At 35.7% G+C, this 26730-nt stretch overlaps 1 protein-coding gene across 5 annotated transcripts in view; it reads left to right on the top strand.

Moving 5' to 3' along the window:
• Positions 1-26730, top strand: part of ANKS1B (ankyrin repeat and sterile alpha motif domain containing 1B) — a gene marked incomplete at both ends in the record, with an annotated part of 478018 nt that overhangs the window by 208706 nt on the left and 242582 nt on the right. For all 5 annotated transcript variants that reach the window (XM_080616729.1, XM_080616728.1, XM_080616730.1 and 2 more), the window contains 2 exons: positions 12062-12645; positions 14528-14600. In XM_080616729.1, coding sequence (XP_080472855.1) covers positions 12062-12645; positions 14528-14600 — 657 coding nt within the window. The remainder of the gene's footprint in view (positions 1-12061; positions 12646-14527; positions 14601-26730) is intronic.

The raw sequence follows: 26730 nt of genomic DNA on the forward strand, positions 1-26730 counted from the left end.
AAGACTAAAAGCACTTACAGAGTAGTGCAGTTCTGTTAACATGTGATAGTTCCCTGGAATTAGAATTCAGATTTCCCCTTAACTTCCACTTCTGTGTTTTCCTACCCTCCTTTTCTGATTCACTATTCTTGATTATTTTTTTATTTCTCAGGCATTTTAGCTTTTCTTTAAGTGCTTTCTTGTTTTTCTTTTCTTTTTTTTTTTCTTCCCCAAAAATCTTCAAGCAGGTTTTTTGCATATTCCACTTAGAAGTCAGCGTGAAATAGAAATTAAATGAGATCATAGGGGCTTTGCCTTTTACAAATACTTTGATAAACATTAATTTATGAAAGAATGATCCTGTGATTAAAACTGAAAAAATATTTTCATATTTAGCGTCCTTGGAGTGGGGCCACTAGCTGATCTGTACAATGCCTAATAACTGGGTTCATCATCTTTATGAACTCCTTTGGGTCTGCTGTTGGATGTACATATTGTTCAGGGAGATGAAAATCCTTATTCTATGCTCTCCTACGCAGGACAGGTACAAATGGTACTTTCTGACCTTAATTTTATAATTTTGTGTGTATATTCATTTTAGAGACATTGTACCTTCAGGAGAAGATGGGCTACCATTGCCTTAAACTCTAGTCCACTTTAATCAACCAAGAGCCTTTGTCTGATGCCTACCTTTAAAATCCATAGAATCATAGAATGTTTTGAGTTAGAAGGGATCATTAAAGGCCATCTAGTCCAACCCCACAGCAATGAGCAGGGACATCTTCAACTAGGTCAGGTTGCTCAGAACCACATTCATCCCGACATCGAACATTTTCAGGTATGGGGTATCTATAACCTCTCTGGGCAACCTGTGCCAGTGTTTCACCACCCTCATAATAAAAAATTTCTTCCTTATATCCAGTCTGAATCTACCTTTTTTTTTTTTTTTTTTTTTTCAGAAATATTACTTATCCTACTGCAATAGGCCCTACTAAAATGTCTGTTCCTATCTGCTCCCCTTAAGTATTGAAAGGCTGCAATAAGGTCTCCCCAGAGCCTTTTCTTCTTCACACTAACCAATTCCAACTCTCTCAGCCTTTCCTCATAGGAGAAGTGCTCCATCCAGCTGATCATTTTTGTGGCCCTCCTCTGGACCCTCTCCAAGAAGACCATATCTTTCCTGTACTGAGGATCCAGAGCAGTACTCCAGGTGGGCTCTCACCAGAGTGGAGTACAGGGGCAGAATTGCCTCCCCACTGTACACCTCTCACATCTTGGTGTACAGCAGTACTTCCACACCCACAATGAAGACAAAATACTTTTACTTGCTCTGAGTCAGTCTCTCTGTCAAGATAAATTAAGGAGAACTCATACCATGAAAGGCTTAGAGTTCTTACTTTTCAATGGGAATTGTTAGAGGGTTAGTCATGTAGGAAAAAAGTGGTACTACTCTACAACTCTTCACCTGAGAATTGCAAAGTAAAGTTGTACAAGTGTGATAGTTTTTCTTTTATAATAGTCTTTATCAATTAATTGACTTCAAAAGCTGGCAAAAAAATCAGACCTTAGAAATTACTGATTTATGCTGAATCTTTGTCTTTCATGTGATGTGCTGTTTGCTTTAGTATAAAGTATGGTTTAACTGAAGTGGAAGATGCCAGTTTTAAGAAGCAGGCAGTTAATTTGATTCAGACTTCTGTACTTCTCTATGGTGATTACTGCATGCCTTGGGCTGCTATAAAATGACAAAACCAATAAAAGTTCAGATTAGAAATATTTTGAAGGCACTTGCAATTAGAGATTTTAGAATTTATATTGATAGAATGACTCAGGTTAGGTGCACTTAAATCAAGTTTCACTTAGAATTTACTTTTAAGCTTCACTCATCAGTTGTCAGATCTGTGGTGTTAATTTTGGTTTGAAAACACATAGCATATTTCTTCATATTTTTTAGGTGGTTATTTGTTTTAAAAAAAATTTTTCAGGGTTATAATAAATATCCACAGGGAAGGTGGGAAGAAAGAAAGCTGCTTTCAAAAAAAGAGCTTATATGTATCCTCTCTCCGCATATTCATTCTTTGTCTACCAGTACTGTAGCTATCCCAATTACTTTAAATTTTGGCTCACCCTTTATTCCCTGGAATAAATTCTCTTGGAAATACCTAATGCATGTCACTTATTCCTACCACCTTCATCAGCTTTCTTTCACTTAGGTTGGTGCAGATAGGCAGAATAATTAAATAACATAACCTGAAGTGCTAGTAATACTATAGTCTTCAAGATAACCTATTCTGGAAGTGACTAACTCAACTTTTTTTGACTGTGCTTCTTTACACTAGGTGTTTACATAAAAATGATTTCAAGATACATGTGTTGGCTAAATACTCAGCATTTCATCCTTGCTTCTGCATGAAATTTTTGAAAACTAATTAAAAAAAGTCATAAAAGCACTTTGCACATTAAAAAGTCCTTTTCAGGACCAACTGTAATTTGCAAATCTCATCAGAAGTTTCTGGGTTTAGAATCTTTGGTCTTCAGGATGCTCCTTTCTCTTCCTCTTACTCTCTTCTCTCTTCCTTTCTTCTCCCTGTCTTTTTTCTTTCCTAGTATTACAATAAGAGAGCAATATCATGTTTGACCACTTTTTAAACAGAGAAATCATCAAAATGTTTTCATTGTCATTTCTTATTTTAAAAATAAAAGTGGTTTTGTTTTCTTTTTTTTTCAAAAAAAAAAAAAGAGAATAAAAAGAAAACATCTGCCAGGTTTTGTTTTGGTATCTGTTACAGTGCTGTTTGATATGTTGAGCTGCTAGTGATGCTTGTTTGCTTCTTTGAAGAGAACAAAAAGTGACTTATGTGAGTTTCTCAGGAGGCTGTGATCATTTGATTTCCAGTTTATTCCAAATAAGGAATACGCTAATTAAAACAATTGTAATATTGTTTCTGCAATTATTTGTTAATTATGATTGACTTAATGAACTACTTCTGCATACTCAGTTCTCTTGAGTGTTTTTGGTAGGTCAGATCATTTGCCGAAGCAGAATTTCATCAAACAAAACACTGGAAGAATCAGTGTTATTTCAAAGCAAGTAAATTCTTAACCTATACCAGTCTGTGTAGCAGGAGCAGCAGTGGGCTTGAGACAGTGCCAAGAACTGTCTTTTTCAGAAACATAATGTATACCAATCTTAATTTTTCTACAGCTGTCAATGTAGTTGAAATATACAGTTGTTTTACAATCCCTTTGAATCATGAAATATTAGGACAATTAAATTCTGCTATGTGACTTCTCAGCAGATATAAAAATAGCACAACAGTAATAATAGGGCATTGATAGCACATGAAAAACAGGAATTGATTATTTAATGACTTTTAAGGTTTATTAAGAAAAAGATTGCATGCCAAAAATTGCCTTAAAATTAACCATGAGAGCGAAAGCATGTAATATGCTCAGTGCAATGGACCAGCAAGGTGACTTTTGTAGAAGAGTTCTTGAATGGGTCAAAAGCAGGGGCCTGAAGTTTAATAAATACAAGAGAATGGTTTGAGTAACAGTTTTTAGCTGGACAGGTAGAGGCCATGTTTTAGAAATACTCTACAGGAAGATGAGTTGAGGCTTAAACAGTATGAAATCTATGGAAGTAAGAGACAATTTAGCACCCAAGTTACAGAACAATGCATGTGAGAAGATAGTAGGTTTGGTCTTTCTTCCTGTGTTTGTATGTCTGACTGATGAAGGACTTAGCCACTCTGTCAGTTTTAATAACTTCTCTATTCGTAGGGTGTAAGAGAAGAGTAGGAGTGAGTGGAGAGGCGCAAGAAAGGAGTGTGTGTAAAACAGCTAAGTCCAACAGCTCAGACTTTTCTTCTATAATGACTGAAAACAAATATTCTAGAGTAGACAGTTTGAAGCAGGCCACTCTTACCCAAATTAATATATACATGCTGAAAGTGAGTCCTTTTCCAAGACTGAAACAACAGAAAGAGATATCCTATAAAAGCTCAAAGGACAAATATGAAGTGTTTGACATCCAATACTGAAGAAGCGTTTAAAATCATCATCTGGGAGATACTTCTATTATGAAAACTACTGAGGTTTGGAAGTTTCTTGTCATGTGGAATAAAAAAGTAATGTTTCTAAGTATTCAGTGAGAAATGCTGAGAGAAATGTAGCACATTCCTTCACCTTACCCATTCAAAACTTACCACCAGGAACCATCTATTTCCTGACTGACCACAGTGACCAGAGCCAGAAGAATGGGTGACTGTTATATCTCAAAGAGAAATGGTGGCTCAGATACCTTCATAGGCAGTATGTGACATGTACATAACTCGTGTGGCCAATAGGCAAATCTATTGCTGTGAACAAAACTTCATTGTTTGTTGTTTTCAGTACAAAGGAAGTCCTGGTATCTCCCATGGACCTACCACTAGAGGAAGGTTTTAATGATCCACTGGATTAGGAATAAAATGATGGGTCCAAGGAGGTCAAATAGATTGTCCCCTATCCAATAAAAAGTAAAAAAAAAAACAACAAAACCTTTCTGGCATTTTCACTCTCAGGTCCCCGATCTTTGAAAGAGACAGGGGAGCTAACCTCATAGTTTAAATGTAAGTCTTCTAACTGCTGGTTCATTCCACAAAGATTTTGAAGGGATTCTTCTAAAGGAGATAAAGTTAGATGATGGTGATCCTCTAATTTTTCTGTGTTCATACAAGCATCCACTTTACAGTAGCCTGCCTGAGTAGCATTTATTGCTGTACAAAGTTGTTATGAAGTCTGTACTACTTTTCTATTTTTTTGCCTCTCCTCTGTCTCTGCCCTCTTAGATATACATATATGATAAGAAGATTAGATGTGGCTGATCTGAATCCTTAGTTTACAGGTAAACGTAATAGTTGATGTTTGTTCACCAGTCTTCCTCATACTGAGTGAAATATAAGTAGGAGCAGAACAAAGCAATAGTAACATTCTAGGCCTGTCTTGCTTCAGGTATTTCTGGTTTAAGGACCTGATGAACTTGTTATAACCCTTTGTTTTACATTGTTTCTTACGAAAGCATTGATTCCATTCTTGCTGGCTTTGAAACATAAGATGGAACAGAACATGAATGAGCTTGTATGTGGAATAAGGAGAGGCAAACTACCTTGTATCACGTCTGAAGTATCTTAGAAATACTGGTCAGATCAGAAATATATTCTTTATCAAGGTTAGAAAAGACAGAGATGTATGATCAGTGCAAATGTCAGAATATATATTTTGTATACTTTTTGCTTTTGTCTTATGCTTGGGGAAACTGAATTGTTACTTAGGCAAATTCTTCCTTCTAAATGCAAGTGTTGAAATTGATGAGCAATATCTCTTTTTAGAAACAGCATTCTAAAACATACATTATTTTTCTGGTCGCTTTTGCCTTGACAGTTAATATGCTTTGTTCCCAGTTGGTGGAGGACTTTGTCATTCCTACTTTGCATTTGAGGTGTGAAATATCAGAAGTGGAACAATTAACAAGGTTTCCCTGAAGTTGTCAACAAAACAATATGGTTTCAAGATTTCATCTGTCATATTCCTATTGCTTTGCACTGATTTTGGATATTAAGTGCCACCAAATTTTTCTCTTCTATTACTCTTCCGTGCTGTACCACATTGTCAAATTAACATGTACTTTCTGATCACAGCCACAGCCCACTCAACTGCTAGCTTCCTCCTGCAAGAAGAGACTACGGAATTCTCAATTCAATTTCTCAATGCAATTATATGTGATCTTTCTGCAAAATTACCTTTAGCATCAATTTCCATTCATTTATCAGATTTTCTTATGAAAGATTGCTTGAGTGTTACAAAGAAATACTTTCTTTTTTTTTTTTTTTTTTTTTTTTCTTCTTGGCTGCATGGTAGTGTTGGAACTTTCTCATAAAATTTTAACTTAAACACAGGTGCAGAATTAGTCTAGTGTTTCACCTGAGAGATGCTGAACATTATCTGCCTGAAAGTTTTAGTCCATAAACATGTTGACATGTTAGTTTTCTGAAAGATTCTTATTTTGATGAGCAGGTATAAGGCAGATTCTTGTGCTGTAAAATGTGATGGTTCATGAGAGGCTGACTGTCATTAAGATATCTAGGAACCATGCCTTATATAGTCACACAGAAAGAAATTCTCATGGAAATGGCATTATGGAGGTGGCAGCTGCAGCTCTATATTTTTTCCTAGGTTTAATTTTGCAGTTAAAGATTAACCCTTTATGATCTATGTAAAGATTACATTTATGTCCCCCTGAAAAACAGAATATATGGGTATCAAAACAAATTTCTGAAAATGTACAGGAGAGTCACTACATCTCTGTGGGACTTAGAATTAACTCTTTTTGCACCAGATTGCACTGCTATTGCTGAAATTTTGGGCAAGAACTATATTTGGGTTAATGTGGCTAGAATTAGCAGTAATTACCAACTAATATCTTTCCTCACTGAAAGCTTTTTTTTTTTCCATTGGAGGCTAGCAAGCAATGTTCAGAAAACTCTATACAGAACTATCTTTCCCCCAATATCTTTCTCATATTTCGCAGTTCATGATGGGCCATTGTGAAACAGACGGGTAAAATGTGGACAGTGAAACTACCAAGGTAGCAATAGTGAGGCAGTAAAGTAATACACAGTCAAGTGCAGGCTGTGATGTCAAGTGGTTGGATTGGCAGTTATAAGTAAGAGCAAGCACACAATCCACAGAGACTTTTAATTTGATTTCTAAGGCACTGTATGGCCTTGAGAAGCTGGTAATGTTGGAACCTGAGCACAGAGGATGAAGTCTGCAAACACTAACCTTGCAAGCCACCTTCTTGTGGTTTCTTTAGATTCAGGAGGAAGTTGGGGGAGAAACAGCAATCTGTCTGGAGACTGTTGCTGCTTTTCCATGTTCTTGCTGGTGACAGTAGAAGCCCACATTCTTCATTAGTTGCTTAGTAATTGTGGTGTTATACCTCCCACACAGGTCCATGGTACCTTGCTATAACATTTACTAGAGTGAGAAAATACTGCACTGCCTCATCAAAGATATCTGCAGCTAACATGCTGCCATCAAAGAGCTGGAGCTTGGTCAGAGCACCTTGATGTTTGCTGTGTGAGATAATGGCTTCCTGAGTATTGCTACTTAAGTTTTTAAATAGTATTAATTTTATGTCTTATACCTTTTTTTGCTGATAATCCCATTTTATGATATTACTTTGGCAATACAACCAATATCATAGCAATACTTGCCATTCAAAGTTGACTTCTAAAAGAAGGTACTCTCCAAATAATATTCATCTGTGACTGATAGTTTTATCAATCAACAGTGTGTGTGGAAAAGGGAGTTGAGAAATAGTTTTGGGCAGATATAGCATGTGCAGAGTGTACTGCTGAAAACACCTTTCTGGATAAAATGAAAAGAGAACTTCAACGGATTAATTGTGCGGGTGTCACAAAACAGTTGTTACCGTAGCTATAGAACAGATTTCTAGTGGATTTTTATTTTACATTAGAAACTTGTGCCATGGCAACAGCAGTGCCTGTTAAAGATGTAATTCTGTCATTATAATTTATCTATTACAGCTCTTTTCATTATTACTAGCAGCTGTTATTCTTCTGAATGTGCTTTAGTTTTGAACATGGAATCTCGTGAGATATAAATGTGAATAAACTGACTTCAAACTTTACATAAGTGCAAAATTTACAGTATTTAGCATGCTTCTAGTTTTCTTAAGATGCTCTGCAGTCTTGGAGTCAGATTCAGAAAATAGATACATGAGTTTGATGAAGCATCTGTAAATTATAACTCAAATACTAAAAGTGAGAAATGATATTCCACAGAGTTCTATATATGTATCACAAGCAACTGTGCTGGAGTGCACCAGTGTGTAAATAAATAGCTCATTGAATTGCAATATGCTGTCTAAATACCAGTTTGGTTGTATATAAACTGGTGATAATAGCAATACATATTTGTGGCTTTGAGATTATGGCAGAACTGAATTTATTTGTAGTTCCAAATATAAATGTTTTCCATGCAACACAGATATGGCAGTATCACAGTGATTTTCAGAAGTAATCCACTCGGATGGGTAAGCTGTATGTGCACTTGTAATAGCACTAAAAATTGGTAGAAATTACATCTGTTTATGTTTTGGTATTTAGGATACTATTTACAATTAAAAAGATAAGGTGGTAACAAAGGTAATATCTGGTGAGCAAGTAAGATCTATGTTGTTGGGGTTTTTTTTAAGATTACTAAAATAAATTTTTTGCAAAGAAAAAAATTATCATAAGCAGAAAACTTCTCTCCATTGGGATTCAATCAAAGATCTTGAACTTCTCCCCCTATTATTCTTTTTCTCTGGTATTCCTATGCTCTTTCTACTCAGAAGACTTCACACAAGACTATGAGAAAGAAAACCTAGTATTGACTTGCTGTTCACTGAGTAGAGACCTATGCAATGTAATTGCATATCATACCATTTCTTAGTCCCAGTTAAGCTGGTTGAAAAAATAAATATAAAGCATCTAATGAAAAGGCTCAAAAGTATATGATAAAGTTAGGGGATAGAACACAATAGAAATGGAGAGTCTGAATTTCTCAGAAATATCCGTAGATTTAAGATCACATAAAATATCAATCATTAGTATGGACATCTCAATGAAAGGATTTTTTTTTTTTCAATACACAGCAGTATTCAAAAGAACAAGAATAATTTTGATCTGTTTAAAAACAGACAGAAAATAATACATAAAAAACATCACCACTGAGCCTCAGAAGAAATACTGAATTCAGTATCAGTTGTCTTAAAATTAATGGCAGAAATATGCAACCATAAAACCACCAATCCTGCATATCGGTAATTATTAAAAGCTCAGGAAGACTTTTTGTTGTTTGTTTGTTTGTTTTTTTCAGTAAAGTTGCCTATTTTAGCAAGGATACAGTAGAAATATTGTATGATACTGTTTAGACTTTCTCATACTTCAAGTTCTTGAGACTGAGATGTTGGGAATTTGCATAAGCAATGAAGACAAGTAGTTTCAGTTCTAGATATGGTGAAGTTTGAAGAAGTTATTCAATATCTCATGCTTCAGGTCTTAGGTCAAAAAATACTCTCTTGAAATAAGACAGAAAGCAAGTAGTTTTATCACTATCTATTTCATGGATTACTTCTTTCCTCCTGTGGTTTCTTTGAAACAATAAAATGATTAGTAGGCTACTATACTATTTAGAGCACAGGTTTGGTCCATCTCTGTACTCTCACTATTCTCGCAACATTAAAGTATTAAGCAGTAACAGCATTATGAAGCTAAAATAATAATACAAATCTGTATTAAAAGAGCATTAGACTTTTCCCTGACAAATCCAGTCTTTTTCATTGTTCATCATAGATGTGGTTTGGATTGCTCAAAATCATGGGGTGAAGAAGGCATAGCTAAGACATCTTTGCTTCCTTTGTCATATAATTAACAAAGCGCTCAGTTAAAGCAAAAAGTAAAAAAATATCAAGGAAAAGAACTAACAGCTAAGGTAGCTGAACACCACAGAGAGAATGCTCAATCTCTGACAGAGCTTTTGTTATGCTGATCAAGACAGACCAAATTTTATCCAGTCATTAAAAGTATTCCTTTGTTGTTTGGCAGCTGAATTTGAGACATTAGGGGTCTGACTTAACTACTGAGGTCAATAGCAATTGTGCTATATTCTGTGTTATACAATGTTAATTACTCTGAACAAGGAAAATCTTAAAAGAATTTCAAATTGAATGCCCCAAATTTGTAGACATTTTCAGCATTATATCCTGGTCTGTTATTTCTCATTTATCAAACTAGGATGTTATCACACTACAACCTTACCATGTAACGATATAAGTTCATAATTGTGGACCCATTAGATAATAGCCATCATAAAAAATCTAAGGAATTTGATATTCAAAGAAGAGTTTGAATGTTGTGCAATAAATAGGCAACAGAACCATTCTTTTTGAACAAAGAGATTATAAAGTATTGAAGTGCTTCTCCATCACTGAGAAAACTTCATTTTGAACATGAAATGGGCAGTTGGTTTGTTGGGGTTTTTTTTAAATAGTAAGTGATGATATAAGAAGTGAAATACAGTGCTGCTAATGCATAAGAAGACTAGAAGTTACACAGGCAATCTTCATTTTCATCTTTCCTGACTTTCTTTAAGTGCTTATATGTGTATTTTAAAGATGAAAGTTATATCTACAGCAGAATATATATACTTGCATATGCACAATAAAATAACTGTACTGACCTGCCACAACGTATTGTGAGTAGCTTTACTTTCTAGGATCCACTGACTATCAATCTGATCTCTGACTGGTGAGGATTTACTTACTTCTTACCCATGTAGACATGTAAAATAAGATACTTCAATCTGGAGCAGGATCTCAGCTACTGAGTTTTTCATTTGAAGGAAAAATACCAAAGTCAATCATTATTTGCATAATTTATTTTTAATTTTAAGTTCACCTTCAAAATTGCAGACATACAATTACTTCAGCAGCTTTCAGAAATCAAAGAAAGTGAGAATGTCCCATGTCCTTTCCCCAAAAAAGAGCTTTTCTGGCATTATTGATTCCTTAAGCTCCATCAAGTCCCTCATACAATCTTTTGCCATAACACCCCACATCATTTTAGTTGGAAAAATGTCTTAATACTATATTCTAGTCAGTTGTTTCTCAAAGAAAAGTAGGTTTTCTTAGGTTGCACTCATAATCTTGGTTAGAATTTTATCATGATATTTTACCAAATAAGAAAAATTAATGTTACATTTTTAAGCAGCTGACTAGTAAAAGAGCTGCTGATGTTTTGAAGTACACACCAAAATCTTTCTTTCATTCATATAATCAAATACTATCTTCTTTTAGAAGTGATATTTTGAGATTTTGAGCATTTGGTTTTGGTTTGGGATTTTTTCTTTTTTTTTTTCTTTTTTTGCGAGCAGATATTTCAGCAAATAGGAGAAAACTGCTTCATTACTTTGCAAATTATTACATAATGCTATGTTTGATTTCTTCTCATAGCTAGTGCTATGCATACAGCCCTACAGTTAGAGTCTACATATGTGCATACAACTTCTAGCAAGAGTAAGATGAATGTATTTATCTTTAACAAAGTAGTTATAGAGATGCAACTGAGTAGAATATCTTAACTTAATACCATGTGGATAGGGTCATGTTATCTGTACCAGTACTGTAAATAAGATAGTACAGATAGAAAAAGGTCTCTTTCTTTTTTCCCCCCTTTTTTTTTCTCCTCCTAGTCCTTACAGCAAGATGCATAAAAAGAGTTATAAATCTTTAATAATCCACTCAGACTGTGCCAAAAAGTGCATTTTTCTGTTGTTTATTTTTTTGTGTATTTGTACTAAATTGCATATAAAACTTGGTTCAAAAAGACTTGATTTCCTGGTGTGTTTTTTTTTTTTGGGGGGGGGGAGGGGTTTGTTTTTGTTTTTGTTTTTTTTGTTTTGTTTTTTTTTAATGGTTACTATTACTCTGAATCTATTTACAAAAGTTCCCAGAAATAAAAACAACACTCAGATGCATTCTTTAGAGACTGTCAGTAAAAAGGCATCGTAGTGTAAATTCACTATTATTAGAATGACTATAAGAACTAAAATTGCTAACAATACTCCTGACAATACTGGTTCTTCATGTGTTTTACTACCTACAAACTAACTAGCTAATTCATCATTATAAACTATATAATTTGTGCACATTTCAACTTAATAACAAATTAAATGAGACAACCATTGGCTTGATGGCATAGCAATGGAATTTTGTCTTATAAATTTGTTTTTTCATGGAATTTATGTGTAGCACTGACTGGTTTTGCCTGGTTTTCAGATAAGATAAAATAGTTAAGTTTAAGGAGAGAGTTGTTTTTTAAGAGACTAATAAATCAATTCATTCCATAAGTATCTTCTGTTTCTGTACATAAGAACCAAGCAGCATACAAAAGTCACTTTGCAGAGAGTAAGAGTTTTGTTGTTTGCAGTATTTTATTACCCTGTTTTTTTACAAGGTAATCTCTCATTTCAGAGCGTCTTTGCCAGGTTGAAGCATCCACTGAAAGTGAGCATGCTGAAGGACACCCTGCTGAACAGTTTGCAGGTTTACTCCATGGATCATCACCTGCATGTGACCCACCTGATAATCCATTCCAGCTGTACAGCAAAGTAAACCAGTGCAGTGATCCACTAGAGAAAAGCATTTTGAACAAGAGCACAGTTCAGCAGATACAGCTACAGAAAGAAAGCAACACTGATCCACCTGTTAAGAAAAAAAAGCCACCAGTTGTTAACAGAACCATATTTCATACTAAAACTAAACCAGTAGAAAAACACACGTTGGTTGGCACATCGACCAGGATAAGTGAACAATGGGTTATCACCACTGGGGGATTTGTTGAGCGAGCGTGCACACTTGGGAGAATACGATCTTTTCCAAAGACTTTGCTTGAAATGCATTTGTGCAAAAATGTATCAAAATCTGATTCTAATCTTATCACCCATCCACCAAATGATGAAAAAGCAAGAAGCAACTGGAGTGAACCCACACCAAACCAGCAATGCTCCAAAGGGAATTCGGAGAGAACACCTTCCTTCACATCAGAATGGGAAGAAGTAAGTTATATTTATTTCTAAGAACAAGAAAATAGATGGTATTGTGAAAATGCTGTTGTTGTTTGAAATAAAAAAATCATCTTCCACACTGCAAATCTTCAGAGACTATGTCCTAGTGTAATGCATAGTAGTTTGACAGCTGGAACAAAATGCAGTGCATTTCTGTTCAAACGCTGCATGCTTAATGAAGCCTATTGTGTCCATGGGGAATGAAGTTAACCAGAAGTAATTCTACAATTCGTTGTGACATTGGAATTATTTTCTACTAAAGCCTCACCACCAACACTAATTAAATTGGTAAAGTTCTTTGTAGCTATGTCCATATTTAGATACTTGATAATTATTTCTCACCATGGCAATGCCCACCAGCAAAAGACAAGAGAAGATGGCAGGGATGGAGAGTCTAAGATTTTTAGGTTGATTATGCATTCTACAAACTCTCCCTATACAACGTGTTCTGTAACTGGTATGTAACCTGTGTACAGAATGCTTGGCAAATACCTTACTCTTTCGTGAAGTGGGAATACACTTACAGCTATGGTGAATTCAGGACTATTAAAAGAAATGTCCACACTGAGTTTGTAGTGCACATGCTTGCTTCTACAAGAGCGTTTATTTTAGTTTTATAACTAGATTTAAAACAAATTTTAAACACCTCTTTTTTTCCTCCTGTGTTAAATTTCAAGGATGCAAATGGTTCTTCATAGACACAAAACTTTACATCTTACTGAGGTAAATTAAAAGTGGGAAACATTTAAATCTTACTGCTATTACGGAGAAGCAAGCTTTTCTCTTTAAAATGACTGCTACAGAGTATCTATGTATCTCCAGAGTGCTATTTTATTTCAGAAAGAACCCAGAGCTTGTGTTTGGTTATTTTTCTAGAAAAAAGTTTTCCAGCTCATCTAAATGTCTGTTTTGATAGGGCATCTGAAGGTATTTTTTGTTGTAAAAGAACAATTTTGTCAGTGACATGTTCTCAAGATCAGGTTTTGATCTTAATAATTTGGATGCGTTGTTATGAAGTCCTGATATGAGTCAGGTCCAAGTTTGCCTTTTTAGGGAGACATCAAGTTTTGTTTGTTCTTAAGAGTGAGAAAAAAATGTAGTTTATTTTAAAAACAAAAGGTAATTCTAAATCTGCGGATTCTGACATAATTTCCAGATTGTCCTGATTTCTTGTATCACCAGTGACGAATACGTAGTTTTTTTAAACGGAAGCTAATATTTTTCTAGCACTCCTAATATTAATCTTAGTAAAACCTGGTACTCTGTGTCTGCCTTCTTAGACAACACCAGCTTTTGATTCACTTTTTGTTTTGTCTTGTTCCTAAAGAAAGAAAAACAGGTATAATATTTTTGACATAGTAAGTTCAATGTAATTTAGAAATGCGCAAATGAGTTTTGGGATCAGCGTAATGCTGTTTCATGAACAATATCTTTCTGTGGCATGTGGGGACACATCTATGTTTCTTGCCTATTTGTGGCCTTGGGGCAGATGTTAAAAAAAAGCATAGGAAATTCTCTGGAAATCTTCAATGAACAATTGCTTTAGTACTTCATAACACACAAAACAATATTCTTCTGCATTAATATTACTGCTTAAATAGATCTCTGCTGGTTATACCTACATGACCATAATCATAAGTATGAACTGTAGAAAAAGAAATGCTAGTCTTAAGCTTTACCTTTTGCTAGTGTACAAATGTCACAACATAAAAATCAAAGTGGAGAAATTGTCTATCTTTGATTTTTGCATTTTGCAATCTTGATTGTTGTTTTTTTAACTATAGTAATAATGCCAGAAATTTATGCATGAAAAACCAAAATGAAGTGACAAAGATGGGGCCCATCAATTGTTTTCACTGTTTTTCTTTTGTAGATTGATAAAATCATGAGTTCTATAGATGCTGGAATTAATACTGGACTGGGGGAGATGAGTGATCACACTACAAGTAAGGAAAAACAACTAACTTGTTTCATTTTGACTTAACTGTCTATAGGGAAACTGTGGATAAGATATTGCTAAGTAACCCACTGTGTTGAAATAATTTGTAGGTATTTGAATAACCATTAACAGAATCAATGTTGTTTACTGTTGGAGGTGCATTAGGTCCAGTATCCTGGAGCTGTTACTTTAAATAGCACATTGGAGTCATTAATGTTGTTTTGAAATCTTACCAGAAAAAATATTCCATTAATGTCTACTTACTGTGGCCTTCCTGCTAGGGGGATATTTTCCAATCTTTTTCAGCTGAGCTTTTGTTTGGAACGATGGGACCCTAAGTATATCTAATCCAATTGCTGCTGACACTTTTTAAAGCATCATGTTACCTAATACTGCTTCGATCAAATATTTGGCATAGGGCTGAAAATGTTGCTGACAGTGACTGACTAGTGTTAGCAATGTGGGGAAAATTTACAAACCTCTCCTACCATGGTGACTTCTGAGAACTCCACGTCATGCCTAGCCTTTTGGTGTGTCAGTATAAACCTGTGCAACAGTGCTGATAAGAATTTTGAAAGTATTTTGCTATATCTTCTTCCTCCCTCGTGGAAAGAAAACTGACTTGTACATCTGAATAATTTGGTCTTGAGGCAAAGCTATGTTAATTCACCTGTACTGGTACATTCCTGTTAGCAATTCCAATTACTTGGGTTTATCTATTGGACAGGAGACTATGTACCTTATTACTTAAAATTAAAAAAAAAAAAAAAAAAAAAAAAAGGGAAAATATGTTTAACAACAGCCCATTTCATAGAGCATTATATCTGTGCAAGATAAAACTGTGTCATCAATTAAATAGAGTTGACACAGCTATTTTAACAGTAGCTGGACAGTGAGAAGGAAATCTAAGAAAAAGAGAAAAAACTGATTTGAATACAAATGTAATTGCAGATAAAACAAGCAGACTCAGATTATTAGTGTTTTAAAAGAGTAAGAGGCAATGTCATGAAAAGTGCTTGGCATGTTCTCCTGGCAGGCTGTTTTTGATTCCTGAAACTTGCAGTGTTGGAAGAGAGAATTATTCATAGAGAAACTCTTGGTTAGGAGATAATTAATAATTTCTGAATTTGCTAAAAGCAATTCAGGATTTGCTGAATTTGACATGGAGTTAATTTCCTCTACAGCACCCCTCATAGTGCTGTGCTTTGTACTGGTAGCTGGAAGGGTGTTTGGTAACACCACCAGTGTTTTAGCTACTGCCAAGCAGTGCTCACATGGCATCAAGGCTGTCTCTCCAACATCCCCCCTTACCAGTAGGCTGTGTGGGCAAGATGTTGGAAGAGAATATAGCTAGGGCAGCTAACCGAAACTGACCAAAAGGATATTCCATGCCATATCACATCTGCTCAGCAATAATAGCTAAGAGAAAGGAGGGAGGTTGGGAGGACATTTGTCATCATGTTTATCTTCTGGAGCAACTGCTGCTTACGCTGAAGCTCTACTTCCCATAAAGTGGCTGGACATCACCTGGTAATGGGAAGTAGTGAATAGATCTTCTGTTTAATTTTGCTTCCATGAGTGACTTTTGCTTTTGCTTTATTTTATTGCATTTTTCTTGACCCACAAAGGTTTTTTTCCATCTTATTTTCTCCCTACCTGGTCCTGCTGAGGAGGGGAGTGGTAAAGCAGCTTGGTGTCACCTAGCATCCAGCCATGGTCAACACAGTACTTTTTTGTGCCCTACCTGTGGCTCCAGGAATTCGAGGTCAGGATAGTAATTGGGAGAGGTAATGAGCAAAATATGGACTGAACAATGTGGACTGATGGTGCAGAATTTTGGTTATTGTAATTGTGGTAAAGAGATGAGGGGTGCATTGAGAGCAAAATTGTGTCCACTTTTGTTTGGTGTTGTGATGATGTTATTTTGATTTCAGTGTGGGATTGTTTTTTTTGTTGTTGTTGTTGATGTGAGTGAAGATTGTGTGATTTTAATGATAATCCTTAAATATGTGGTTCACAGAGATGAGGAGTGGAATATATTGAGTTTGTATGGCCAGGTTTTGAATGGACCCACTGGTAGCACATAGTTATCTAAGATAGCACTATGTTATCTGGGATAACATAGTTGAGAAGCAAGAGGGAGAGAAATGGCACAGCAGCCAGAGAGGAGTTAGAATATGTGAGAGGAACAGCTCGGCAGACACTAAGTTCAGAGCAGGAGGAAGGGGAGGAGATGCTCCAGGCACCAGAGCAGAGGTTCCCCTGCAGCCTGTGGTGCAGACCATGGTGAGGCAGGCTGTGCTCTTGCAGCCGATGGAGGTCCCTGATGGAGCAAATATCCATCTGCAGCTTGCGGTGGACCCCATGCTGAAGCAGGAGGGTGCCCAAAGGAGGCTGTGACCCTGCAGAAAGCCTGTGCTGGAGCAGGCTTCTGGCAGTACCCGTGGTCCTGTGGAGAGAGAAGCCCCCACTGGAGAAGGTTTGCTGGCAAGACTTGCGACCCTGTGCAACTAGACCGTATCACCCAAGGCTCTGTCCAGCCTGGCCTTGAACACTGCCAGGGACAAAGCATTCACAACTTCCTTGGGCACCCTATTCCAGGGTCTCACCACCCTTACAGAAAAGAACTTCTTTATATCCAGCTGAATCTCCCCTGCTTGAGTTTGTATGATATAGTAGTACAGTATCGGAGTATACAAGTCAAAGAGATTTCCCTTAGTGATGGATGCTAAAGAATCTATATTAATGAAATTTCACTTTTCTTGTCTAATAACTTTTTATCAAACAGTAAAGTTTCTGATAATATTGAAGAGTGACTGTACCTTGATATGGAATTCTTCTTTTTAGTTCTTACTTATTCCTGTAATTCATATTATATTTCAGTGTTTTAATGAACTGTTAGTAAAAACAAAAACATATTAAATTCAAGCACAAATATTCTTAATCTACTAGGCATGAAGAGCTTTTTATACTGCACAATATCTCATTCTCAGTGAAAAATATTTGAGAGGAAATGTGTCATACACTGATAATCCAATAGCTATATTTAAATTAGACAATGATGACATCTTGTGATGAAATCCTTGAATGGATTTGCAGGAACCTAGGACTATATTTTCCTACTAGTGAAATCTGGAAAGACTTTATTTTGCTCTCGAGGGGAATCTCGTAAGAAGTAATTAGAGGAGCAGTGAAAGGGGAGAATGAAAACTGGCTGATGTGGTCATGAGGACTTCATCCACAGCATGCATTCAGAAACAAAAATATTAAAGCAGAGATTTCAGTTTGGTAGTAATACAGGTAATGGAGGAGTAAACTAGAAACTATGGAAGGAGAGATGGCTGCTGATGTCCTCTAAGGGCATGGAACATGCATGGAACATTCAAGATCTGAATAGCTTACCACTGAAGTCAAAAGCAGGAGTGCTGGCTAGAGAACAAGTAAGAACTAATCTCAGTGATAGTAACAAGAAAAACACTATCCCAAGCAGTACAAAAACTCTATTGTCAAGTGAAAATAAAAGAATGTGCTAGCTACTGACTCCACTCAAGGTAATGTGGAGACATCTGTACCACCAGGCACTTGTGGCTGGTGTATTTCTTCACCAGAGTCCAGATTTGCCAGGTTGCAAAAGATTCTTCCAATCACCAGCGTGTGATAAAGAATACTCATGATCCTGCCAGGAATAATCAAAATTGAAAGTGGTTATAAGGCTTTGTGGCAATGGATAAAAATGACGATTCAAGTGATATTATTGTATCTCCTCTCACATCCAAGTCAAGCATAATTTAAACACCCTAAATATAATTACATGGCTTCTATTCTGAGAGAACTTTAAATTAAGAAGCATGTGGCAAGGACAAAAATCTTTATCTTAAATACTTGAAATCTGGAGTATGTGAACCCCTAAGAAAGACAGGATTACTTAAAATAAGATTAAAGAATTGACTAGAAAAAGTCATGGGTCAATTAGCCAGCTGTTTGTATGCTAATGGTAGAAGAAAAGGGAACAGAGAAGAATTAACTGAAGAATTAATGAGCAATAGACAAGAATAAATTGAAGATTATAGCAAAGTTGATGTTGTAGAGAATTTGTCATATATATTACACTGGTAGTGTAGAGGGAAGAAGAAAAGAAATGTTGGCTTATCTTTCAAAAATATAATGGACTTGATAGTAATGGGAGATTTTAGTTGCCACAGCACTTGTTGGGAAAGAATTTTCATCGACAGACTGCCCAGGAAAAAAGTCTCAAGGAGGTAGACATCAATAAATTCAGCCAATTTATTTTAAAAAATCGCTAGGGTTCATGTTAAATAGAAATCTGTGGGCTCTTCAACAGAATACTGCTAAAGGCAGTAATACAGGCTTCACCAATATGAAGGAAAAAAAGTGTAAAAGACCAGCTTAGATAAATTGTCATTTTTCTTTCACTTTAGATAAAATGAAGAAAATGTCTCTCTTTACTGAGCTTTGTAGAATAGCACACACATGTAGAGACAAGTCAGAAGTGCGAAAGCACTCAGTGAGATGCAACTAGCAAGAGCAACGAAGATTTAATATAACATAATTACATTAGTGCATTAATAGGGAGAAGAATAAAGAAATCTTTGGCACTAAATAGAGGTACCGGAGGAAAGAAAAAGCTGCTCATAGTAGGTGCAGTTAAAGCAAAAGCGTACAATGACTTTTTATCACACATTTTTACTGAAAAGGTCATCGTGGAGCATATGACATACACATCTAATCCTTAGAGTGTAACCTCAATTGTAGATAAGGAAATAGGTTACATAGGGTAGGTATCTTAAAATTGATTTAACGAACTTCATTTTGTGTTACATAACTGTCTGAAAAACTTAAACCTGTTAGTGGGTTTTTGTGAGAATTCTTGGAGAATGGATGAGGTACCAACACACTAGAAGAGAATGATGTAAAGCTTATCTTTAAAAAAGGAAAGAAAGGAGAATCTTTTCAGTTCATAGAAAAATATTGAAACTTTTCAATTCATAGAAAAGTCAATGAACAGATGAACTACTTAAAATAGCTAAAAGATAGTGAAGAAATTAGTTAGAGGCAACATGGATTTACCAAGAGAAAACCTATTAAAGCAATCTAATTCCTTGCTAGAAGCGGATATCAGATTTCTGTAGGTGAGGAAAGAACAGTGGATTCCTAGTATTTGGACATTGTCTTGTGTTTTTCTAGTTAGCAAATTAAGGAAACATGGGCTTAATTAAAATACTGGTAGGTCAGATGGAAGAAGCTTATTCTTAATGTCTAAATTCAGACTAAATTCAGTGTGGACTGCATTGAGTACATCCAAGCCACAGAGTTAGATAAGCAGGCACTTCTTTGGTATTGTTCATCACATCTAAGTGGCACTAAAAATATCTACAAAGATAGCCTAGAGGACATCCTCAGATATAGTGGTCTAAAACTAGCTGACAGGAATCTCCCCCTCTTTTCCCCATAACAAAATTTAAAAGACAATATACTGAAGCATCCGAATAGATCATTAGGGAGAATATAACCTCTGTTACATTCAGCAGCACCTTCAAGACTTCTGGATATTTGCTAGAATTAAAAAGGATATTGGTTGGAGTATACCTGATTTTGGCTTGAGTCAGTTGAATAGATCAAATTACTGTTTTAAATCACTTTGAGTCTATGTTGCAATGATTCTGTGACTACTGGGATAACATGATTTAGATGAAACCTGTCTACAAGGTAAAGTAAAAAGAAGAAACACTTCAATTTCCATTTTTTTATTTGCCTAAGTTTTTCAAGGCACACATAGCAGTATTTCTGTGTTAGTTGGAGCCTAGTAGCTGTTCAGAGGTGTGTGTTTCAGAGTTTATTTACATTTGCAAGTCACTTGAAAGGGGATAACGAAGAAATAATCTACTTCAGAGAAAAGTTGGGGTTTTTTAACATGGGTAATTGGATATCATATCATCATCATGATTAAAGCAAGTGTTGTTTCAAGTCAAAGCACTTAAAATAATGACAAGGAAAACAATTGTTAAAGGTCATTCAATATCAAAATAATCTACAATCAGTTTAGGATTGTGCTGGGCTTTTGAGAAAACCACTTCAGTCAAATATGTTCTAGCACATAGAGGGTTATTTACAGTTTTATAATTCTGCTGATCATGAATTCTGTTTTGCGTGCTAGCCAGAAATTCGCTATCCAGTTGCTGTGTGCATGCAAATACACTGTAGTAAGGATTTCTTTGGTCAGCTGAGCAAGTGCCCTCATTGTTCCACCTAGATGCATACAGAGTGCAGTTTACCAAATTATTTTCAGTTTCATGGTCTACAGTTTGGGCTTAGAACATAAGATACTGGCAAGCCCTTCTTACAGCTGAAATAAGCAAATTCCTTACTACATTTAGCAAGTTTGGATTTTGCAAAGCTCATTTGTTGCCCTTTTCTGAGAATAGTGGCTATGCTTGAACATAATCCTGGCATCACATTCAGCATCTAAGTCTAAACATCAGTATCAAAGCTCCAAACTTTCTCAGTGAGGCTTCCTGAGTGAGTGCCTTTCAAAGGTTAATGTGATTTGTTACTGGAAGAGGTGTATGCAACAGAATTTTACCAGATTGGAAAAAAAACAAAAAACCTAAACCAAGGAAGCTAGCAAATCTCCTAAAATATTTATTTTAGCAGTATGTATTAGCATGTCAACAACTTCAGAGAGACCCATGAGCTGACTCTTCTGAAACTGCTTTGTAACCAGAAGGACTCTGGAACACTGACTGCTATGCCTGAGTTGACTCCATATGAACTGTACATCATTTGAAAGTAGCAGAACTGCAGGGGGTTGCACTGTATTCAGAATAAACCCTACAACTCTACCTTACATGAAGTTTTTCCACAAACAAGACTTTAATGGTTCTGGATATGCCCACTACATGTGTGCATTTCAGTCATGTAATGCATATTTAATGCCAGTAGTAGGTCGTGGAACACTGTATTAGAATGCATTTTGTGTTTAAGAAATGAATGAACACATGCAGCCAGAAAAGCAGAATGAGAGGAGTAAGAATTCACGTTGTGCACCTGTCATTACAGTACAGCTGTAATGTAATTGGAATTGTGCAGACCTTTGACTACCAGGAGCTACATGCCCAGTTTCCTCTCTTTCTTCCATCTGTTCCACTGCCACTATGCAGACATGAAGCCTTCTTCCTCCTTACTGTGGTTCTGCCTATGAAAGCAAAAATTTCACTCAGAAGTAGTCAAACTGTCTTTTAACAAATGAAGCCTTGGTAGGCTGGCCCTTTTCTTGTTTGCTGCCATATGGTTGTGATTTTGGCAAAATGGTCTTCCTCCAAAGCTGTTAATATCCTCCCTCCTCCAAGGGCAGAAAACAGATAAAATATAAGTATTTAATTAAGACCGAATTTTAATTAGATATGTGTAGGCATGTTGGCATAAGGCAGTTTTCACAGTGGTAAGTTATATACTTGAAACTATATACTTTAATTGTTATTTAGTGTCCGTTTTGCAGCAGTTAAATCCCCTTTTTAAATCTCTGTGTGGTTAAACTAAGCACTTTGATGAAGTGGATTTAATTCATAGACTTTAATAAATGGAGCCATGCACCCTCTCACAAAGTGGGAGACCTTTGAAGCTTACAGTTTTGAACGGACAACTCTAATTTTGCAACAGCCAACACCACCAGACTGTAAAATAAGAATAACATCACTTCCCTTCCGACTCCACTTTCCCATTGAAGCTGATACACTGTGCAAAAAGACCAAAATATCTGTAGCATCATAAAGTGAAAAAAAAAAAGAAAAGGCAGAGGGAACCTGACTCTGCAACTGATAGAAAAAGGACCCAATGACAGGAGACAGCTCCAGCAGCTGTTCTCTGCTCCCAGTGCTGTTTGATGCCTCCTTAATAGGAAATGAATATGCAGTTTGAGATTTTTAAACTGCATCTATGAACTCTTTAGCATCAAATATAGGACAGCACTGCAGGGAAAAAGGCCACGCAATTGGGATTGATTCTGCACTTGTATTTTATTAACAACTGCAAAGCGAATGTGGAATTTTAAGTTGCAGTGGCAGAATTGCTGGAGCGAATTTGTCTAAGCCAAGTCAGTATGAGATGTTATGGAAGGCAAAGGTGATTCTTGTTTCAGGCAAAACTGTTTTCAGTCATTCATTTTCTCTTATGAATGTCACTCACTCTCACACTCTTTACCCAGAAAACAAGCATGCACGTGTAGCCAAGTTGCCTGTTCATGGCCGCTTAGTGTGTAATAACAGCAAACCAATTTTCTTGATAGATAGTAGAATCGTAGAATCATAGAATCATAGAATAGTTAGGGTTGGAAAGGACCTTAAGATCATCTAGGTCCAACCCCCCTGCCATGGGCAGGGACACCCCACACTAAACCATGCCACCCAAGGCCTCATCCAACCTGGCCTTGAACACCGCCAAGGATGGAGCACTCACAATCACCCTGGGCAACCCATTCCAGTGCCTCACCACCCTCTCAGTAAAGAATTTCTTCCTTATATCCAATCTAAACTTCCCCTGTTTAAGTTTGAACCCGTTACCCCTTGTCCTGTCACTACAGTCCCTGATGAATATCTTTAGGAGTCAACAGTTACTATGGTGTGGTCCTCTTGATCAGAAATTTTGTATACTTCAGTGGTGCTCATTGTTTTGGCTTTCTTATCTTGAATATTTAGGGCTAGAATCTATCTTGCTTTTAGAATTACAGGAAGGTGAATATCACATACAGTATGCTATAAGGTTGTTGCTGTCCTTCTGTGTAGTGTGTATTGTAGAGTCTTCTGCTGACAAATGATCTGTGCTGTTCTTTTATCGGAGCACGCTCCTTGTCTTGACAGAAACACATTCCTTAGTCTTTTACTGCTGTCAGCTGAGCCCTTGGTTATCAATACAGACTATACCTTTAACACTTTCTAGCACTGTTTCCTCTCATGCTTACACACATGCATTTCTACTCATGTATTATTCATATCAATCTTCATATTTATTATGAAAATCTCTGGAATTATTTGAATTGCAATTTCAGCGTATGTGATTGCCTAGATTATAGAACAGTGGAGAACAGAAGCCATATAGCTGTAAAATACATGGAAGAAATATTTTGTATATTTATTTACTGGGAACATGTTAGTCAGAATGCATTGCATGCTACTGAGCTTGCCCAAAGATCACATAAATTCTACAAAGAAATCACAAATAACTGGATTAATATTTTGTTGGCTTCTACTTTGTAAAAGCCTAAACAAGAGATAAGGATGCATCTGTTTTAATGATCCATTGAATCCCAAAACAAACCTTATAGAAGACTGGGCAAACTACAGGATAATTGTAGAGCTTTTAGCTATGTTTTAAAATAAACACAATAGGAGTTGGATACAAAAAGCAGCAAGCATTTCTTTTCTTTTCTGTTATTCATGTATTCCTATTTTATTGGCAATTTTAACCTGTAGAGTCATAAATGTAATATTCATCTATATGCTCTTCATACACCAATTAATTAGAGCTGTGTTTGAAACAGCTTGCTAAAAATGAAGACAGACTAAACTGAAAATACTGTTAAAATGTAAGTCATCAGACCATATTTACCCATGTAGTCTCTAACTCTGATGCATTTTCTATTTACATGTGCGCTCTCTCTGTAAGCACCTATCAACATACACCTTTTATTTGTGTCAGTGCTTTTTATGTCCTAAGTTAGGCTTCTTTTTTCAAAACTGTTTGCACAGCAATTCAATCATTATATTCACAGACTTGAATAAATGATTTCTGGCATATGTCTTCTAGAAGGAATAGAGATGATTGACAGCAACTTAAGAACATGGAACTATAATATCATAAATCTTGACATTCATCAGTGAGTAAATATATAACCTAATTTTTGTTGATTTTTTTTGTAGTCTACTTGTGACCATCAGATCTTCACGTGTTAAAATTAGATACTGTGCAACAGGACTCCCTGAGCAAAGGAATCTTCTACAAACTCTCTTTTGATTGGAGAATTAACATTTAATTTTAACTGACTTAATGTACTGAGACTTTTGAGAGGTATTTTCCCACATCGGGTGTAAGGTTGTAGTGAAATAGCAGAGGAGATTCTGACCCCATTCTGGTGTTTGTATTTTCTCCTTTGGAAAAACATTAAACCTTGGCAATCTGGGCAGTTGTATCATTATTTCTGAGTAACCAAACATTTATTTTTATTTTTTTTTCCTTCTCACAAGATTAATGCAAAGGATATATTCTTCCCTAGAGAGCATATACTAAAATATTTGTCAGGCATAAAGAAATTTCTTCTTTTATTTTGTAGAAAGACTTAACCTCAGAAAGAAGAGTAATGCAAACTGCATTCCTACCATCTCTTACTTCATTTTTTTATTAACCTAATATCTGATCCTTGCATTCTATTGTTAAATTTGGTTAGAATACAAGTCTATGTGACCACAAACATAAATAATTTATGTGCAGTGTGACTATATTACTCAAATCTATGAAAAGTCAGTGTACTTACCACTGTTCTTAGAGCTTTGTTTCAGTATTTTTAAAATCATCTCACATTAAATAGTTCCCCTTTAGAAGGAGTGAGAGATATTGAGTTATAAAGAAGACATGCGTGTTGATAAGCAAAAATGGAATGAAGTGGTCCTACATCATATTCATATACACCCGTAACATCTGTTTTGAGACAGAGTACAGAACGGTATGAATACACAGATTGCAAAACTCAGAATATCAGATTTTCATTGACTTCCAAGGGCCTGAGGTTCAGAAATATTGACAAATAATAGTAAAATGGAGAGTTAAGTAGTATGATGTTTAAGAATGTTGGGGGACAATGTTAAGAACTCTATACATTACTGTACAAAAATTAAATTAAGTAAATAAAAGTTATTCTTACTTTTAAATTTTGGATATACCTGTCTATGGCCTAGCCTTACAAAATTGTGCTGATGCAAACAAAACCAGCCAGAACTCAAATTAATTTGTTGTGAAAGGTGCTTCAAAAATATTGTTACTCACGTTACCTCCTGGATTCTGTTGGTAGTAAGTAGGTCCGTAACTCTAAAGTGGATTTGACAACATTTCTGCAGATGATAATGTTACTGCTGCAATCTACTCTTCCTGGTCAGCTCTCTCCTCTGTCAGACCTCCTGTGAAATCACTGAGCCCTATATACTGTAGCTTTTTACACTATGGGGCTGAATATTGCTGAGCTATGTCCATCTAGATAGGTGATAAAAGGACAAGAAAATGGTAGATTGCAGACTTCAGAACCTGAAAAAATGTATTAAGACATTTTTCAAAGTTATTTCCAGTAGAACTGAGGTCTTGCCTGTTTCTCCACTGGACCATGGCAGTCCAGGGGAAGTACTGTGTCATCTCCTCAAGGACAGTTTGGCTGGATTTCACAAAGTTAATGGCAGAGTGTTTGTTGGTGTGCCTAAAAAGTGACAAGGTAATGGTGCCCTCATTCTATAATGCTCTCATAATCATCCTACTGTAATTCGAGAGGTTAAGAGTTATTTTTTTCAAGCCATGATAAATGACATGAAAAGAATGAGCAGATTACTTAAAAATTTTACAGGTCACTTGCTTAGGTTAGGCTTTATACTTGCAGTTTAATCTGAAATTTGCAACTATGTAATCATTTACACCCATATATATTAATATTATATTCAGTTGATGTCACTAAATTGAACAGCATTTATTCTTTGAAACAGGATCAAGTTCAACACCAGGATAAAAATGTTTGCAGAATAGGAATTAAAACATCAGTGGAGTTAAAAGTATCTGATGAAAACCGAGGCTTTCACAACCTATGGCTAGGAAATACATTAAAGATAGTAGAATATTTCTAACTTCTAAAATAGACTGTATGGAAACCATGAAGTGATTAATAAGGGCAAATATGTAAAACTTTGTTCAATATTCTTTGGTGGTCTTTTGAATCAGATGATATGAATTTTTTAATCTTATAAATGTGTTAGGGCTATCTTTCAAGTTTATATTTCATAAATTATAGAGAAATCTAAGTCTACTAAGACTGAATTAATAATAGTTTCTTGCAAGTTCAGGTGATTCACTGTTTCCTTCTTAATCTATCA

This window comes from Psittacula echo (assembly GCF_963264785.1).
Source record: "Psittacula echo genome assembly, chromosome: 1".
Lineage (NCBI taxonomy): Eukaryota > Metazoa > Chordata > Aves > Psittaciformes > Psittacidae > Psittacula > Psittacula echo.